This window comes from Protopterus annectens, chromosome 7.part0 (genome assembly GCF_019279795.1).
Source record: "Protopterus annectens isolate FY-2018-M chromosome 7.part0, PAN1.0, whole genome shotgun sequence".
In the NCBI taxonomy this organism is placed as follows: domain Eukaryota; kingdom Metazoa; phylum Chordata; order Ceratodontiformes; family Protopteridae; genus Protopterus; species Protopterus annectens.
In genome coordinates this window covers 474254679-474275074 of record NC_056739.1, presented here as the reverse complement: position 1 = coordinate 474275074, position 20396 = coordinate 474254679, and the positions used below count along the sequence as shown (strand labels likewise).

Sequence of the window (20396 nt, the reverse complement as noted above, 5' to 3'; positions counted from 1 at the left end):
TGCTGATTGAAGGCTTTTACTGTCTGTTATTCTAAAAGCATCTTATTTCTGGTTGAAGCACTTGGGCTTCAGGCCAGTTATTTTACATTAAAGAGGTTTGTCCTCTACACTCTTGTGGGAGGAGATGGTATATTCCGCCCTTCTGAGCTGCGAGTTTCTGGTTAAAGGATTATTGTGCCTGCTTCTTCCAACTGTCCCTTAATGAAATTGGTGTGCTTTGTTTTCTGTAGCATAGACTGCATGCAGATCCAGTGAATCTAGCTTTGTTTGTATAGCTTGAGCAGTAATCAAGGCCATCTTTCTTGGGGAGGCTTCCCCTGCACCCTAGTGGCAGGAGTGTGCAGTTAGAACTTGTCTGTTTGAAGACTGCTTGAACAGGGCTCAGTTTTGAGCTTTCTTGTTGGTTAATTGGTTAATTTGTTTAAACCAGTTTGCTCTTGTTTGCTACTGTTATATTTTAGTGTGTATCTGTTCTCCTGTGTTACATTGACCTACACAGTATTGAAATATCTTTAGCATAGTCTGGCTGCATGTTTTGCTGTATTCAGATCTGTTTGTGTGATTCCTGTGTTTGCTGCAATGCCATCTTATGCTGGCCAGGGCCTGCCTGCACTTACTGGGAGTACGTGCACTGGTTGGAACTTGTCTGGCATAGAGTGTTGCGCTAAGAACTCTGAGACAAGGGCTGGTTGGTCAGTTCTAGTGTTTCTATTTTACCTTTGTTTTGTGGTATTTAAACCCAGCATTTGTGTGGGTTTGTCCTTGCTTGTTCATTGTGCATTGCACTGTGCTGTATTAATCCTTTGTGAAGTATCTCATTTGCAATGTTTGTCCCTTACTAGCACTCCTGTGTGAGTGAGGCCCTCACCAAAAGCTACTGTATTGATTTTATCTAACCATACTCACACCTATGGATACTCTCCTCAGATAGTACCCGCTCTACTATCCTTCACCTCTGTTCCACAGATAATGATAACCATGGACAGACAGTCTCCTGTATTTTCTCCTGCTACTGTGGTTGATATGGGCATCCTAAGACAGTGTAGCAACTGCCTTAAGTACACAGAAAACCCTTTACTACTACCACATAAGAACACAATATCTGAGAAATGCAATCACATTAAGTACCTAGGCTCCTTGTTGTCTCACTCAAAAGCCAGTACACAAATGGCAGACCATGATGCTTTGCCAGAGATGGCCTTCATCTGTCTCCCCTGGGTGTTAGGCTTCTGGCAAAGGCTCTTGTCTCCCCCATAGTGCCTTTTTTGGCAAAGTCATGAGCACAATATTAGCAACATGAAAGGTCATTAAAACAAAATGTAAAGGCCATGTTGCTAAATGCTAGGGGTTTTAGCATGAAACTGCACTCATTTCAAGCATTCCTTGTCATGGAGGATGCTGACATTTGTGCATTCCTTGAAACCTGGTTAAAAGCTGTGGAGAGAGCCCCAACCTTACCAGATTGCTCATCCTATCATACTTTCAGACCCAAAATGGAGAGCAACATAGCAAAGGAGGTTCAGTTTCAATCACCTCCAATCTGGTCAAATAGTAGTACGCAAATGAGGCACAGCAAATGCAGTTAACTTTCGGTAAAACACATATTCATATCATAGCTAGCTAGAGATCCCTAACCATGAAGCAGGACACCAAATCCACCTATCTGGACTTAGTTAAATCCATCAAGATTCAACCCTCTACCCTGATCCTGGGTGACTTTAACAACCCAAACATAGAGTGCAAGACCTATTCTAGCCCAAACATGAACCCCCAGAGATTTCTCGACTTTGTCAATAACAAAGCATTGCATCTGGTGGTTGATACTCCTACAAGAGGTAAAAATATCTTGTACCTGGTCCTAAACAATATGAGTAGTCACTGTAGCACTCCTACAGTGTCATTCTCCTTGGTAAGCTCTGACCATAAAGCAATCACTTTTGACCTCACCATCTCCCCTGACCCACCACTCCCCCTTGTCAGATCAAACAGAAGAACATTTCCAAAGCTGAATACAATCTACTCAGATCAGGTATATGCAGCTTCACAGCCACTGTCCCTTCATTTGGAACTTGAGATAATGTTCAAGCTTACACCAACAAAATATATGAATGGACTCAGCAGTACTTAACATGACCAAATCATCTACCTCAAGGAACAATAAACCTGTCTGGTGGACAGCAGCAATGAACAGTATAATAGAAGGAAAATATTGTTGTCCAGGGCCGAGAAAGGGCAGGTGCCAAGTTGGAAGCAATCACTCCTTCATTTGAACAAGCATATTTGGTCATCAATGTTATCCTCTAAGGCTAAATTCAAATTCAAATTGGCCAGATCCACCAAGGTAAATCAAAAGGCCTTCTTCACATATATCCGCAAACTCAAATGCAACAGCCAAATCTGCTCCGAACCAGTGGTCAATAACGCCACATACACAAATGCCATAGATATAGCCAACCTGCTTGCAGACAGGTTCAGTGAAACCTTACCCCCCTGTCACCCCCATCCATACACCAGGACATCCCCAACACCTGCCCCACTCCCTCAACAACATGGACAGGTCCTTCATGCCCTCTGAAAGGCAAGCAATAAAGTCTTCATGGGACCTGATACCATCACTGCCTGTATCCTACATGAACTCAGGCATGACCTCACAGCTCCATTACACACCCTATTCAACCACCACCTGAGCAACAGCTTCATCCCAGCTGAATGGACGACAACCACTATCATTCCTCTATGCAACAGTGGAGTATCCACTGACCCAGGCAATTATAGGTCCATCTGCCTAACTAGCCTGATCTGCAAGGCCATGGAATACATTATCATGGACCTAATAAACAAGGACATTGGCAACCTCCACACACTTGACCCCACACAGTTTGGTTTTGTCAAAGGGAGATCATGCCTGTTAAACTAGGTTGAGTTCTTGAAAACATTCACCAAAGCCATGGACAAGGGGAAGATGGTGCACAATGCCTACCTTGACCTAACCAAAGCCTTTGACAGTATTCCCCACTTGGCCATAATACATAAACCCTCCCAGCTAGGTTTCTGCCTGTATGTTACCAGATGGGTAGCTAACTGGATCACTGCTAGAACCCATTCAGTCAAAGTAGGGGAAGCCATGTCTAGTAGTAGACCTGTAATGACTAGTGTACCCCAAGGATCAGTCTTGGTGCCTCCATTGTTTGGCATATACTTTTCTGTGGTGCAAGCCAAAACCAGTGGTCTGTGTCTAACCAAGTTTGCAGATGACTGCAAGCTGGGTGCTGTCTTAAATTCCCATACTGATGTGAACATCCTCCAAGAGGGCCTTACCCAAACTAATGACTGGTGCCAGAAGCATGGTCTCCAACTGATTGACAAGATATGCATCATAATCCCCTTTGGGGAAAATGTCATCCCCAGTACTTATGGCATTGATAACATGTACAAAGCATGCAATCAGTTGTGAGGAACTTGGGCACACAGGTTGATAGCAGCCTTACTTTTGACCACCACATTGCTGCCATTGCACAGCAGGCTATCTACATGGCCTGCCTCATAAAAAAAGGGTATGCCATCCAGGAACGAGGAGGTTATAACATCCCTGTACTCCTCCCTTATCAGACCCATTTTGGAGTACAATTCCCTCTTAGCATGAATGGAACATGTTGGCAGGATAAATTTGTGTGCCAAAATATTCACCCATCTGTGGAATAGACTCCCTCACCATGTTAAGCAAAGTACCTCTCTAGCCCTCTTTAAGAGGAACCTGGATGACTGGATGAGAAACAGAACATACACCCCTGGGATCCCACCTGTGTCCCTGCTGGACAGGGGAAACATGCTGACTTTGAAGGAACATGGGCAGAATCCCTGGCTTGGCTTATAAGGGCCTCCAGGCCAATAGCCTAGTATCATCCTATGAACCTATAAACCTACGACCTTAGATGTTTGCTGTATTTATTTCAGACTGTCCTGAACTGATGTCTTAATGTATTCCCTGTGAGTCTAAGCTCTGTAGTGACTTTATTGATTGTGTATTGTCTTGTTCTTTTATTAGTTATCATTAAATATAGTTAAACCTTGTACGTATGTCTAGTCTGTGTAGAACTAAGTAAGGTCTAAGAGTACTTGCATATGTATTTGGTGACACTGTGTAACCCACTCCAATAGCCTTGGCATTGGTCACACTTACCATTTGGCTAATAAGCACATCACACAGTAGGATTCATCACCTTTTGGTAAGGGCCTTACAGCAACTGATAAACAGCTGGAATGTGACGGTCAGAACTACCTGTAAGTGTGGCCAAAGGAGCCCTAGCTAGTAAGCCTGTGCCAACCTTTCCCAGGAGTGAGTGTGTGTGTGTGTGTGTGTGTTTGTGTGTGTGTGCGTGTGTGTGTCTGTGTGTGTGCGCGCGCGTGTGTGTGTGTGTGTGTGTGTGTGTGTGTGTGCATGTGTGTGTGATTCATTGATTCATAAATCGAATCTCAAAGTGTGTGTCATCTACATGACCAGGTACACAAAGCACTGGTCAGACAGAGAGGGTGATAGATGTTCTGGCTTGGCTGCTCTGCTGAGATGTTAAGCGTATAGCTGTGCCGATGGGGAGTCTTACTGGGGATCTGGAGAGAGAGGGGGAAATCATCCCCAAACTGACTGTGATCTCTGTGTGTTCTGAAGGGTAATTGTACTTTACTGTGTGTACTTGTCATCCTCCCATTGTGTACATCCTTCACTGGTGGTAGCGGTGAGTATTGAGGCTCATTGATTACTAGGCCAATGCAGAGGCATCACACTGACAATACGTAATTGTGGATTCAGCTGGCATATCACATCATGTGCCATTATTGAGCCTTTCTTAGTCTGCCAATGTCATATAGGATTATTTCACAGATTGTCCAGGTCTCCCTGACTATTCCTGACATACTCTGGCTTGGTCAATGTGTACACCACATCTATATCTGATTGCCTGACACCTATGGCTAACATACCTGGTGAGTCCCTGCAACAGGACAGCAGGTTATACGTAGTAGGAGTGGAGGGAATGCTGCCTCTGGCTCAGTAGCTGTGCATACATAAGGGAATGGATACAGTACCAGATATTCATGGACCATTACTGTGTCCCCAGGAGTCTGGCATGTCACAGACACATCCCTAAACTCTGTGGACAACCATCACATGTTGTCCGACTTGTGTGCAGAAATACACATTTGTCTGGCAGGGGGGTCTACAACTATCAGGCACATGTACCCATTCTGCCAACATCTGGGTACTGCAGATGTCAGACACCTTTGAGTAAGTCATCCTACACCACATATGCACTGCTGGCTGTTATCATGTACCTCAGATGTTCCTGGAATGTCCACATGCACCTGTAGTGTCACTCACCTATTTGCTGGATGTAGGCTGGATGACCTGGTACTGTAACGTTGCCCATAGGGACACCCAGCAGTCAATGGCAGTGATGTGTGTGGGCATATAACAACACAGTCTATCACAGCAGTCAGGTCATTTCTGGTAGTCCTGGTACCATCTTAGGTTACTAGGCTATGGGCCATTAACAGCCATATGCTTAGGCCACATGTTAGCCCATGTGTATGCAAGGCAGCAGCTGATGTCCCCATCAAACAGGGACACAGGTGATATCTCAAGGGTGTAGTTGCTGTTAACCATTCATTTTACCAGGTTACATCTGCAAATGTTTTGGTAGCTACCCTGCCTAATGTGGACATGGTGCCCATTCCACCATAGGGTGATTGTGTGTGACACACATGTGAGCTGCCAACAAGGCCAGTCCAGGTCACTTAACCAGTTGAAGGTGCGTGTGTGGGTTAACACAGTGGAGCATGACCTGCACTTGTGTAGCTAGCAGTCCCAGCAATGTGGTGACCGTGATTGCCTTGTTTGCCACAGTGAGGTCACTCCTGAGGAGTATGTATGACACTGGGTAGAGGGTTGGCTGTATAGCCTATAGGTGTATGGTAGATGTCTGATGGCCTTGTATTCCCTGGTGGGGAACCTGTGTGATGTCACCAGCTGCTGCATTTGCTGTATGATGCAAATGATGAAGGATTATGCAGATTAATAATCCTCAGTGGGGCGAACATGACACATCAGGATAAGGGAGACAATGCATGCTGTAATGGCAGTATGTTGACAATACTCACACACATACTGTACTGATAGATGGAAGGGATATAATGTGTGTGTTAGTGATGAATAGTGCTAGCAAATGTGGATGTGGAGAGTCTGTACATCATGGTGGCCAATGTATGCTGTCTTGTGATGTGTTCCGCTATTCATGTTTTTCCGGTAGGATGTATGGTAGACGACACCCACCATACATGGAGGCCATGACTGCAGTGATCACTGATGCACTCAGTCTCCATCACAGGGTACTGTTGGGGAGGAGCCAGCAAAACATGCAGGAACACAATGCCCTGTGGGCAGATCTGATAGGGATCGTAAAGAACATTAGACACCATGACAGGAGCTATGAACAGGTCTGACAATGTGCCACAGACCTAATACACAATGCACAGCAAAGAGCTGCACCTGTGTCCAGGGACCATACTGGCACAGGTGGAAGGCCTGCTACACAAGTACCAGTCATTGCCATGGAGGAGTTCCTCACCAACCTTAGTGCATCCACCACTTCCCAGGAAACCAGCACCACATATGTCGTGGATGTGGGTGGCACAGAGTCAACAGCCGAGAAGCAACCAGATAAGGCCCCAGTGGGCATCACGGCAATACTATAGCATTCATAGTGGCAGCCTTTGCATACCTGGATGCATATGTCAGGTCAGACTACATTTGTGGGTGGGGTTTTGTAATGCACACAAGAGCACACTTATTGTGAAAGTCAGTAATTTAGGTAGTATCACAGCTTGTACTGTACATGTTCATAAATGCACATATTATCCTGTACCATTGCCACATATGTGTGTAACCCAGCCACTGGGGATGCACAAGCCAGTGCATTTCTTTGTGCCAGTTCCAAGCTTGGATAAATGGGGAGAGTTGAGTCAGGAAGGGCATCCGGAGTAAAATTTTGCCAAATCATACATGCAGACAACAGTACAGATATACATACCGGATTGGTCGAGGCCCAGGTTAACAACGAATGCCACCAGTACTGTTGGCCAACAGGGTGCTGGCAGAAATTGGGCTGCTGTTGGCCGAAGGAGGAGAAAAGTGGGAAGGCATGCCTGAAAGCAGGTAAAGGCTAGGACTGTGGTAGTGAGGGTCGGAACTTTGAATGTTGGCAGTATGACTAGTATAGGGAGAGAGCTATCTGATATGATGGACAGAAGGAAGGTTGGCATATTGTGTGTGCAAGAGACCAGATGGAAGGGGAACAAGGCCAGGTTTATTGGAGGTGGGTTCAAATTGTTTTAGCATGGTGTGAATGGGAGGAGAAATGGCGTGGGGGTTAGCCTGAAGGAACAGTTTGCTAAGAGTGTTTTGGAGGTGAAAAGAGTGCCAGAGTGATGTTTATGATGCTGGAAATTGATGGGGTAATGATGAATGTTGTTAGTGCATATACTCCATAAGTTGGGTGTGCGATGGATGAGAAAGAAAAATTTTGGAGTGAGTTGGATGAAGTGGTGATGACTGTACCCAAGGGTGAGAGAGTGGTGATTGGAGCAGATTTCAATGGGCATATTGGTGAAGGGAACAGAGGGGGATGAAGAAGTAATGGGTAGGTATGGTGTTAAGCAAAGGAATGCAGAAGGTCAGATGGTAATGGATTTTGTGAAAAGGATGGACATGGCTGTGGTGAATATGTATTTTAACAAGAGGGAGGAACATAGGGTGACATACAAGAATGGAGGAAGATGCACACAGGTGGATTATATCTTATGTAGAAGGGCCAGTCTGAAGGAGATTGGAGACTGTAAAGTAGTGGCAGGGAAAGTGTAGTTAGGCAGCATAGGATGGTGTTTTTAGGATGACATTGGTGATCAAGAAGAGAATGAGTAGGAGTGTGAGGTCAGCACCAAGGATCAAATGGTGGAAATTGAAAAAGGGTAATTGTGAGGTGGAGTTCAGGGAAGAGTTAAGACAGGCAATGGGTGGCAGTGAAGAGTTAACAAATAGCTGGGTAACTTCAGCAGAGCTAATAAGGGAGATGGCTTGAAAGGTGCTTGGTGTGACACCTGGAAAGAGGAAGGAGGACAAGGAGACCTGGTGGTGGAATGAGGAAGTAGAGGAGAGTATACAGAGAAAGAAGTTGGCGAAGAAGAAGTGGGATTGTCAGAAAGATGAAGAAAGTAGGCAGGAGTATAAGGAGATGAGGTGCATGGTAAAGAGAGAGGTGGCAAAGGCTAAGAATAACGCGTATGAAGAGTTGTATGAAAGGTTGGACACTAAGGAAGGAGAAAAGGACCTGTACCAATAGGCTAGACAGAGGGACTGAGCTAGTAAAGATGTGCAGCAGGTAAGGGTGATAAAGGATAATGAGCAAACATACTCACAAGTGAGGAGAGTGTGTTGAGGAGATGGAAAGAGTACTTTGAAGGGCTGATGAATGAAGAGAATGAGAGGGAGAGAAGTTGGATGATGTGCGGATAGTGAATCATAACTTGCAGTAGATTAGCAAGGAGGAAGTAAGGATAGCTATGAAGATGATGAAGAATGGAAAGGCAGTTGGTCCAGATGGCATACCTGTGGAAGCATGGAGGTGTTTAGGTGGAATGGCAGTAGAGTTTTTAACTAGATTATTTAATGAAATCTTGGAAATTGAGAGGATGCCTGGGGAATGGAGAAAAAGTGTTTTGGTACCAATTTTTAAGAATAAGGGTGATGTGCAGAGCTGTAGTAACTACAGAGGGATTAAATTGATCAGTCACAGCAAGAAGTTATGGGAAAGAGTAGTGGAAGCTAGGTTAAAAAGGGACGTGATGATTAATGATTAGCTGTATGGTTTCATGCCAGGAAAGAGCACTACAGATGCGATGTTTGCTCTGAGAGTGTTGATGGAGAAGTACAGAGAAGGTCAGAAGGAGTTGCATTGTGTCTTTGTTGACTTAGAGAAAGCATATGACAGGGTGCCTAGAGAGGAGTTGTGGTATTGTATGAGGAAGTCAGGAGTGTCAGAGAAGTATGTAAGAGTGGTACAGGATATGTACGAGGGTATTGTGACAGTGGTTAGGTCTGCGGTGGGAGTGACAGATGCGTTTAAGGTAGAGGTGGGATTACATCAAGGATCAGCTCTGAGCCCTTTGTTATTTGCAATGGTGATGGACAGGCTGACAGACGATATCAGACAGGAGTCCCAGTGGACTATAATGTTTGCAGATGACATTGTGATCTGTAGTGAGAGTAAGGAACAGGTTGAGGAGACCCTGGAGAGGTGGAGATATGCTCTAGAGAGAAGAGGAATGAAGGTCAGCAGGACTAAGACAGAATATATGTGTGTGAATGAGAGGGAGGATAGAGGAATGGTGATGATGCAGGGAGTAGAGGTGACGAAGATGGAAGAGATAAATACTTGGGATCAACAGTACAGAGTAATGGTGAGTGTGGAAGAGATGTGAAGAAGAGAGTACAGGCAGGATGGAGTGGGTAGAGAAGATTGTCAGGAATGATTTGTGACAGACGAGTACCAGTAAGAGTGAAAGGGAAGGTCTACAAGTGGGTAGTGAGACCAGCTATGTTATATGGGTTGGAGACAGTGGCATTGACAAAAAGGCAGGATTCAGAGCTGGACGTGGCAGAGTTAACGATGTTAAGATTTGCACTGGGTGTGACAAGGGTGGACATGATTAGGAATAAGCATTTTAGAGGGTCAGCCCAGGTTGGAAGGTTTGGAGACAAAGCCAGAGAGGCAAGATTACATTGGTTTGGACATGTGCTGAGGAGTGATGCAGAGTATATTGGGAAAAAGATGCTAAGGATAAAGCTGCCAGGTAACAGGAAAAGAGGAAGACCTAAGATAAGGTTTATGGATGTGGTGAGAGAGGACATGCCGGTGGTTGGTGTGACAGAGCAAGATGCAAAAGACAGGAAGAAATGGAAACAGATGATCTGCTGTGGTGACCCCTAATGGGAGCAGCTGAAAGAACAATAAGAAGATTGCCACATATGTGTGTGCTGACAATACCTCTCCCCTACAATTACATAGGTCCCTCTGGTCTGGTTGGGAACAGCAAGCTGAAGCTGGTGAGTGTGGAATTTTCTTGCTGTGGCTCACCAATACCCTAGGCATGTTAAGCACAGTCAGTTTTCCATGCACATAACTGTTATGCGTAGCTTTATTGCAATATGTACATGTTCACATGTGGTGTGGTTAACTACGGTGCATCACATTGGTCATCACAGGTGCCTATTCACAGGAGCTCTAACATATTGGCACGTATGTTTGTATAGCTGTTGCCACTGTACTATACAGGGGTACATTAGTATTGTGTACATGGGTGCACTGTGTGTTAGGTAAAGGCCCATCACATGCTACCACTCCTCATATACATCAGAGGTGTATAGTAGTAGCAATATTAACTGGACATAGCTGCACTGCATGTTGTTAAAGGCCTGTCCATAGTGTGTCTATTGTGGTCTGTGTGCGTGCATGTTATCTTTCAGAAAGTGTGGTCTGTATAATGGTTTTGTGCCAGCTCACCTGTGTGTGTGTGTGTGTGTGTGTGTGTGTGTGTGTGTGTGTGTGTGTGTGTGTGTGTGTGTGTGTGTGTGTGCACATGCACACGTGTGTGTGTGTGTGTGTGTGTGTGTGTGTGTGTGTGTGTGTGTGTGTGTGTGTGTGTGTGTGTGTGTGTATGTGTGTGTGGATCAGCAAACATTATAGTGCCGGTATTAATTTACATATGTTGTCTTCCCCTCACAGGTGAACATGGGGATTGGGGTCTCTCCCCCTCACAATCTGATGTCAGTGTCTTATCAGACTCTGATGATGTTGGTGGGCATAGTGAGGCACAGGTGGGGTTGTTGGGCACTGAATCTGTGCCATTGGTTGATATCACACTTTCCCCCACAATGTCCCGTCACACAGTCAGTATGCCCACACATACCCGGTTCCCAGCAGCCACAGATAATGGACAGTCGGAGGGTGGTGGCAATGGACAGGCTAGTGTGGTGACTATGGCAACTGTGGGTGTAGACACTAGCCATAGCCAGAGAGCTGGTGAGGTCCCACACAGGCAGATTGACAGAGGTGCTTGGAGGACTGTTGCCCAATCAGCCCCTGTCAGAGGTGTCACAGCAGGTGTCACCCAACACATGTTTTGATCCATCATGGAGTCACAGGCATGTTCTGAACTCTACACCAGATAGATGCTCAGGGTCATGAATGCAACCCTTCCTGCCATGCGTGACAACCTCCATGACATTGGTGATGCCATACGTCATTTTGCTGATATCATGGATAGATGGTGGGGTGAGACATTGTCAGTGCTCAACCATGCAATGTCTGTGCTTGAGCATGTGGTGGGAGTAGGGCACTGGACACGTGGACGAAGGCCACCAACAAGATCAGCTCATAGCCCAAGTGGCCATGCACATTCACACTCCCGTAGTGGCATTACCACCAGCACTACCAAAAGAAGGGTGCTGTCCACACAACAACATATCAGGCCACGGGCATGTGGTCCTGGCAGGCCCTGTCAGAAACATAGATCCAGCAGAGAGCAGTCACCATCAGGGAGTTATACAGCATCTGGCCTTGTGCCTGGTGATGCTAGTGACACTCCAGACAGAACCAGTTCCCATGTCCATGACTGGAGATGGTGAACTGTACATCCTGCCATGTATGGTAAACGGCTGTCCAACATACCCCCATGTAGGGCAACCGCATGGCTTGACTGTGTGCATACACACACTCACACATCACTATCACAGGCAGGTCACCACCAGACACACACAACTCTTCTCCATGGCCCAGTTGAACACCACCCCTCCAGACACACACACACACACACACACACACACACACACACACACACACACACACACACACACACACACACACATTATGTCAACTGCATGGACCAGCCTAGGCCTCTGGCAACCCCACACCACACCTTTTGCATGTGGTGATACTTGTGCCACATTCCTGTTATCCATACCATCAATGCAGGGACATGGTAATATGGGTCTGGTGCATAGGGTGGATATAGTATAATCTAGTAATGTTAGGCTATGTAAGGTTCTGTCTTCTGGCAATTGTCATGGGTCCATATCGAAGTGTATGTACCTTTCTGCCAAGATGCATTATTGCTGTTAGTACTGCTGACTGACTGTTGTCTCATGTACCATATTCCGTTTGTGTTCCAGGTGTTTGTGTGTGTACAGCCTGTGGGGCTGCTGACATTACCGAAGCTGAGTATAGTGAAGTGGAAACACAGTAACCTTTCCATCACCAAGGTATGGCTGTATATGTACATGTCTACTGGGTATGTATGAGTGCAAAAGTGTGTGAGGCACAATGGGGGCAGACAGTGTGACCTTGCATACATGCCCCTTGACACAGCCAGCTAGCCTTCGTACATGTCAGCTGGGGATTCTGTAGGACCACAAGTTCATAGATACAGAGGAGGTTACTAGAGTACTAGCCCTGGGACCCTCACAAGCCTAGCCATTATTTTATCTCCAACAGAATCACCCATCAGCACCTGCTGCCCCTGCCATTGCTGGACATTGGTTGAACCCCAGGGAGAGAAGCTTTTTCTTTCCCATCCACTCAACCTTGATGCAGTTGATGAGGGTATGCATGGTACTGTGTTTGACATGTTTGGGAGGTGTATTCCTGATAAAGGGCAGCCTCTGGTAGCCAAACCTGACTCTCCAGCACGTGTGTCTTCTATCTCATATGCGAGTCAGGCCTCTCATGCTGGTAATGCACACAGTGTTGTACTTTTGTACATGGGGCAGCTGTTGAAGCATTGAGCACAACATTGCCATTTTGGCATGCCATAGACACCTGTGGACAACCTGATCAATAACTAGTGGGCCAGTACTGATTACAGACTTTCTGTGTGGAACAGGTGTTGAGGGCCATGGTTGACCTTTGTGGGTGTTGCATAGCCTTTATAGATTCTGCAGTTGTCTGCATAGGTGCATAGCAGACTGGCCATGCTGCTAATGTATTGTTGTACTGACTGAGGACTATTCAGAGGTAATGTCCACCTTTTTGCTGGATGTGGTCCCTTTACCTATGTGGTGAACCACATACAAGCAATTCCTGATGACTGCCAATACTTGTTGCCTGAATGGAACTATGTTGCCATCCTGCATATCCAGGTCTATCATCGCAGTCTTTGTGTTTATGGGGTTGGTGCTGATGTGGGAAATACTGGGGAGATGTCCTTGCTGTATGGCATGCTGACACTATTGTCTGCATTCAGCTTGAGGCTAGGACCTTGACAGCATTCCATACCCATTGTATGACCATTGCAGTGTATTAACAGCAGTTTGTGGCTCAATGACAGGCTGAAAAATACTTACAGTTCACACAGCCTTAGGCTGTACCTACGTATGTGGGTGGTGCCAATTGGGTCTATATCACATTATCAAAATTCTAAAATGTCGAACACCATAAGCATGACCTTGAAATCTCGAAATGTGATATACTCGAACGCTCAGAACAGCAAATGTGTTCCGAGAATACACACACACAGCACAAGCACATCAAAATACATAATCCACACATACACACTTCACAGAACCCTACACTAAACCGTACATACACTACTAGCTATCCACTTACCTTAACCCAACCCTAACTCTAAGGTCCCTAACTAAAGCACACTCATCTTACCTGCTCCCTAACCCTAAGGTCCCTAACTATTGCACATTCACCTTACCCACTCCATAATCCTAAGGTCCCTAACTAATGCACACTCACCTTACCCACTCCCTAACCATAAGGTCCCTAACTATTGCACACTCACCTTACTCGCTCCCTATCCCTAAGGTCCCTAACTATCGCACACTCACCTTACCTCTGTCAGTTCGCACACTTACCTTAACCCGGTCCATCACCTTCGCACCACAGTCGAGGAAATAGCAAAGCCACAGAAATGGCCCACTGAATACTTTCCCTAGGAAAATATTCAGTGTTCTGTAGCTTCGTTATTTCAAGCATTCACTGAATAGGGTCTATATTATAACATTCAAAGTTTTAAGACTTCAATGTTATAATATAGACTCGTACCAATTATCATTCATGCCTATATACATGTGGGTTATTGGGGCCACCAGGTAATTACTGGGCCTTCACACGTCCACATATTGCACACACATAGGTGACACAGAATCTGTTTGCGACATTATCATATGTGGAGTTTGGGACATGACTTGTAGTAATGTGATAGTTGGCAAGACATACCATGCCCACGGCAATTTCAACACACAGGACTTCCTCTGGTTTGCTACTATGACACCTTCTTTGTGTGACATTACCTTAGCTTACACTATTTGTCATAACATTCTGATGTGCAGTAATAACTGTATATAATCAGCACTGAACCATATGACATTTTTGTTGTCCTACACTCTTGGGGCCTCTTTACTGTTTACATTGTTGTCACAGATCATACCTTGCCAAACATGGACTGCAACCTGTGATCTCTGCATATGTCGGCAGATTGTCCTGATGTTTGACACATACTTTCTTTCCATCTGTCATATAATTGTGGTTTTCTGGGAAACTGTAGGAAAATCATGACAGACTAACATTGCATATTGATGACAGATATTGCCATGTAACAACACATATCCTTTGTAAAGTGCATTAAAATGCATGACCTGTTCTGGTATCTACTTTTCATGCATGTCAAAGCAATATGTGAAGGTCATGCTCAGTGTTTGGTATTTACCCCAGTTTTCCATATAGCTTTAAGCAGATGTTTTTCTGTGAGGGGTTGAGAGTTATGCTGGTGGCCATAACACAGGTAGACTGCTGTAGGGGGATGTACACACACACACACACACACACACACACACACACACACACACACACACACACACACACACACACACACACACACACTCATAACCAGCCCTTGCTAATAGCAGAATCTCTACCTGCTTTGCTATATACATACACAAACATCACAGAGGTACTATAGTGTTGCAGTGTCTGCCACTACTAGTCAAGTGTGTGACAACTGCAGGGGCTGTTAGGATTGCCAATGGTGAGTTCACAGGCCCTTAACATGGTAGAGCCATCTGAAACACAGACACACTGCTGCATGGGGGCACACAGGGTTGGGAGGGTGGCTTAGTGGCTAAGGTGTTTGCCTTAAAAACACAAGGTGCAGGGTTTGAGTCTCACAAGGGATAATTGGCTAGGCTTAAAATGGCTCACAAGGGCAGTTAGCCTAGTACTAAAACTATGAACTATGAACTATTGAAACACACATGCACACAGAGTTGACTCTTTTCCTATTAGATGACCTACATATCTAGTTATGTACAGTACAGACTAATATGACTATTGCTTGCACCACAGTGCCTTTGTGTTAGGAAATGTGTGACTGTACTTGTAAGGTGGGTGACATCACCACACTAATTAAAGTAATGCCATGGGAAGGAGGTCAACAGGCTTTAAAATAGTATAACCAACACCTAGAGGGGATATGCTTCACACACAAACTAGTATAGGTGGCTGTAATGAAATTTAAACTCCTACTTATCTACTTCTATGTACTATAGCATTGCTTACTTACCACACACGCCATGTAACGTATAGGGCTGATAAGTATCCAAAGGTACTTCTAAGGTGAATGACATCAGCAGGCCTCGTAAAGTAGGGCAATGGGAAATGTACTGGGTAGAAGAGGCCTTAAAATGGTCTAATCAACACACACACACACACACACACACACACACACACACACACACACACACACACACACACACACACACACACACTGGCCAGTATTGTCATTAGAACCCCTACCTATCTATTTATTTGTATTACAGCAGGTCCAAAGGTACTACTAAGGTGAATGACATCAGCAGGCCTTCTAAAGTATGGCAATGGGAAGTGTACTTGGTGGGAAAGGCCTCAAAATACTTTAAACCACCAACACACACACATATTTTCCAGGCCTGAAATTAGAACCCTACCTATCTAGTTATTTGTACTATAGTGTTACGTGGTTATTACACACGCCACAGAGACTATATGGCTGATGAGTGTCCAAAGGTACTTCTAAACTGAATGACATCAGCAGATCTTGTAAGGTAGGGCACTGGGAAGTGTACTGAGTGGAAAACACCTCAAATACTTTAACCTATCCACACACACACACACACACACACACACACACACACACACACACACACACACACACACACACACACTTGCCTACTTATCTAGTTTTTTATACCATAGAGCTATGCACTTATCACATGCACCACAGAGGTTATAGGGCTGAAGAGTGTCTAAAGGTACTTCTAAGGTGAATGACATCAACAGATCTTGTAAAGTAGGGCAATGGGAAGTGTACGGGGTGGGAAAAGCCTCAAAATACTTTAACCTACAAACACATACACACACACACACACACACACACACACACACACACACACACACACACACACACACACACACACACACACACAGAGATTACAACCCCTACTTCACTACTATTACACAATGGAGCTCACCTTCATGCTGGCATATACTACTGGTTACAACTAGTATGCAATTGTCTACAGCAGGACATCACTTTATGCCTTTCAGGGTGTCTCTATCTATGACTAACTCTCTGTCTGTGTCTCCCTCTGTCTCTCTCTCTCTCTTCCCATGTCTATGTGTGTGTATGCTTGAAATATTTTTATGTTTCCCATATATATATATATATATATATATATATATATATATATATATCTGTGTATCACACTCAACAGATGCAGATATAGCACATATGGACCTTACAGATAGTTGAAGGTAATCCTGTGTGATTGGTGTGGGTAGAGACAGTTAAAGTGTACATAACTGGCTGTATGCAAAGACATATATGCATAATGCAGCTGTATAGTCAGTATAGCTGTAATTCTCTAAGTGTAGGAGCATGCCCAGTATGATCTTCTATAGTAAGAGTGGGAGTCCATTCCAGAAATAGCTGTACTCAGGTCCAGGGTTTTGTGTGCTACAGCCATACCTCTCAACCTGTTAGTGAAAGGAATCTGGGGATAGCCTGCCAAAATGGGGGAGCAATAGCCAAAACATAGGGAGACATTTTAAATATTCCTCTTATAAACTTAGAAAGTTGCTAAAGTAACTGGGTTTGTTTTAGCAGACATTTTCTGACATATATGATGTCTGACACTGAAATGTATGTCATTAATTAAAGACATAAATCCTCAGATCATCACAGTGACCAGAGAAATACAAGATTTATTATGAACAGACCAAAATTATGAGCCAAAATATAGACATTCTTGCCAAATCTGGCCAGTTGAGAGGTGTGGCTACAGCAGACTGGCTGATGAAGCTATGCAAACAGTCCAGCACCTCAGTGATGTACTATCAGGGGATCTCTTGTTTATGTGGTATCCTTCTTAACTGAAAAGTCATATCCTGGTGTGGGTACAGAGTGCATTGTACTGAGCAGATATTTCCATAATATGTCTGGCATATTCTACATAGCACAGTGATTTCCTGGTATGTCAGTGGCAGAGCAGTATAGAATAATGTGGTGTGTTTATAGGTTCATAGGTTCATATGAGTTCACTAGGTTATTGGCCCTAAAGCCCTTATAACCCTAGCAGATGAGAGTGTAGCCCATGTTAAGACATGTCAGCACCCAGAGCCACTGTCGAACAGGGATACAGGTGGAATCACAGGAATGTATTTTTCTGTTTCCCACACAGTTATCTAGGGTGCACTTCACAAGAGGTATTGAGGTACTTGGCTTGATGTGGAAAGTGAGTGTATTCCACAGATGGGGGTGTTTGCAGGACACATATCTGTCACATCAAGTCCTATTGATATCACAGACCAGGTTGATGCTGTGCCTACAGGTTGATCGAGTGGGGTTTGACTTTCAGATGTGAAGCAGTCCCATCAAGGCAGGGTCTGGGTTGCTTTGTATGCCAGACAGAGGTCACCTCTGAGGAGTCTGTATGGAACTGAGAAGAAGGACAGTGCTTTTAGCCTATCTATGTAGGGCAGGTGCTTGAGGGCCTGGATTCTCCCAGTGTGGAACCTCTGTGGTCTCTCCAGCTGCTGCGTGTACTTTTTGAGGTACATGGCAAAGGGGGCATTGAACACCATAATTGGCCTTATAAGGGTAGAGTATATGGATCTTATGACCTCTTTGTCCCTGGATGAGATACCCTTACTTTTGAGTTGGCCCATTTAGAAAGCTTTCCGTACAACAGAAGCAACATGATGCTCTGACGTCAGGTTGCTATCAACCTGGGTGGCCAAATGCCTCACTAGTGATTGTATATGTAGGACGTTGTTGTTAATATGATAATATGTGGGAACATTAGTTTCCCTGAGGGGGATGATGATGCATTTTCTGGCATTAATCCTGAGGCCGTGTTTCTGGCAGCAGTCATTTGTTTTGGTGAGACCCTCTTGGAGGACGTCCACATCACTTTGGGAATTGATGATGGTTCCCAGCCTACAGTCATCTACAAACTTGGTCAGCCATAGGCCAGTGTTTTTGGCCTTCACCTCAGGGAAGTATATCCCATATAACAGAGGCCCCATGACCCTTCCCTGTGTTATGCCACTCATTATGGGTGTACTGATTGACTCGGCTACCCCTATTATGATTAGGTGAGTTCTATCAATGAGCCAGTTTGCTACCCATCTGGTAACATATGTGTTGATGCCTAGTTCACATAGTTTATCTACTATGGCCAAGTGGGGAATTGTGTGTAAGGCTTTGGCCAAGTCTAGATGAGTGGTGTGCACCATCTTTCCCTCATCCATGCCTTTGGTGGCTGTCTCAGGAAAGTCAACCAGATTTAACAGACATACCTCCCGTTGACAAAGACTGACTGTGTGGGGTCAAGTATTTGGAGTTCACCAATGTTCTTGTTAACGAGGTCCATGATAATCCATTGCATGGTCTTGCAGATCAGGCCAGGTAGGCTGATGGGTCTTTAATTTCCTTGATCAGTGAACACTCCACCTTTGTGTAAAGGGATGACAGTGGCTGTTCTCCACTCAGCTGGGGCAAAGCTGGTATTCAGGCTTTGGTTGACTAGGGTGCCTAATGGTGTTACCAGTTCATGCCTGAGTTCATGTAGGATGCAGCCTGGGATGTAGTCTGGTCCCAAAGAGGCTGTCTTTTTGGCTTTTAGAGGGCAGTGATGCCCTGTTCCCTAGTGATAAGGGGTGGGTGTGCAGGTACTGGGGATGTCCTGCATTACTGATGGTGGGGGCCAACTGGAGACATTTCTGCTGAATCTGTCAGCCAGTAGATTGGCTATATCTGCAGCATTTCTGTATGTGGTGTCCTTGACCACCAGTTCTGAACAGATCTGGGAGCTTTCTTTGAGGCTGCAGACTTATGTGAAAAAGGCATTATGATTGCCTGTCTTAGATGTGGTCAATTTGAACTCAGAGTTGCCTTTAGAGGATTTCACTGGTGCTCTTATTTGTTTGTTCAGGCTAAGAAGAGATTGCTTCCAGTTGTGCACCTGCTCCTTCTTGGTCCTGGACAGCAATGTTATCCTTTTGTTATACAGTTCATTTATTGCAGATGTCCACTAGACAGGTTTACTCTTCCTTGCAGAGGATGATGTTGTCCTGTCAGGTATTCCTGATTCCATGCATCTATATATATATATATATATATGTATATATAAATATATATATATATATATATATATATATATAGATATATATATATATATGTGTATATATATATATATATATATATATATATATATATATATATATATATATGTATATATATATATATATATATATATATATATATATATCTCTATATATATATAGATATATATATGTGTATATATATATATATATATATATATATATATATATATATATATATATATATATATATATATATATATATCTATATAGATATATATATATATCTATATCTATATAGATATATATATATATATATATATATATATATATATATATATATCTATGGGTCTACTTGAGTTGACCAAGACGCCACTTCGCCGACACGCAGAAGACCGATACCAAACCACCAAAAATGAAGGTGATCGACAAGGTGAAATCCCGACAGCCGAAAGACCAACATGGGGAACGTGTGAGCGCAACTCGGTAAGTGTGCGATAGTGAGGGATTTAGGGTTAGGGAGCGGACAGGTAAGTGTGCGATAGTGAGGGATTTAGGGTTAGGGTGCGGGAAAGGTGAGTGTATGGTAGTGTCGGACTTAGGGTTCGGGTAAGGTAAGTGTGTGATAGTGACAGAGTGTAGTTT

At 44.4% G+C, this 20396-nt stretch overlaps 1 protein-coding gene across 1 annotated transcript in view; it reads right to left on the bottom strand.

The window, feature by feature from the left end:
* The window catches only part of LOC122805991 (extracellular calcium-sensing receptor-like), a 362606-nt gene extending 343585 nt beyond the window's left edge, over positions 1–19021 (bottom strand). The window contains exon 1 of the mRNA XM_044076232.1: positions 18948–19021. Coding sequence (XP_043932167.1) covers positions 18948–19021 — 74 coding nt within the window. The remainder of the gene's footprint in view (positions 1–18947) is intronic.
* Positions 19022–20396: the final 1375 nt, after the last annotated feature.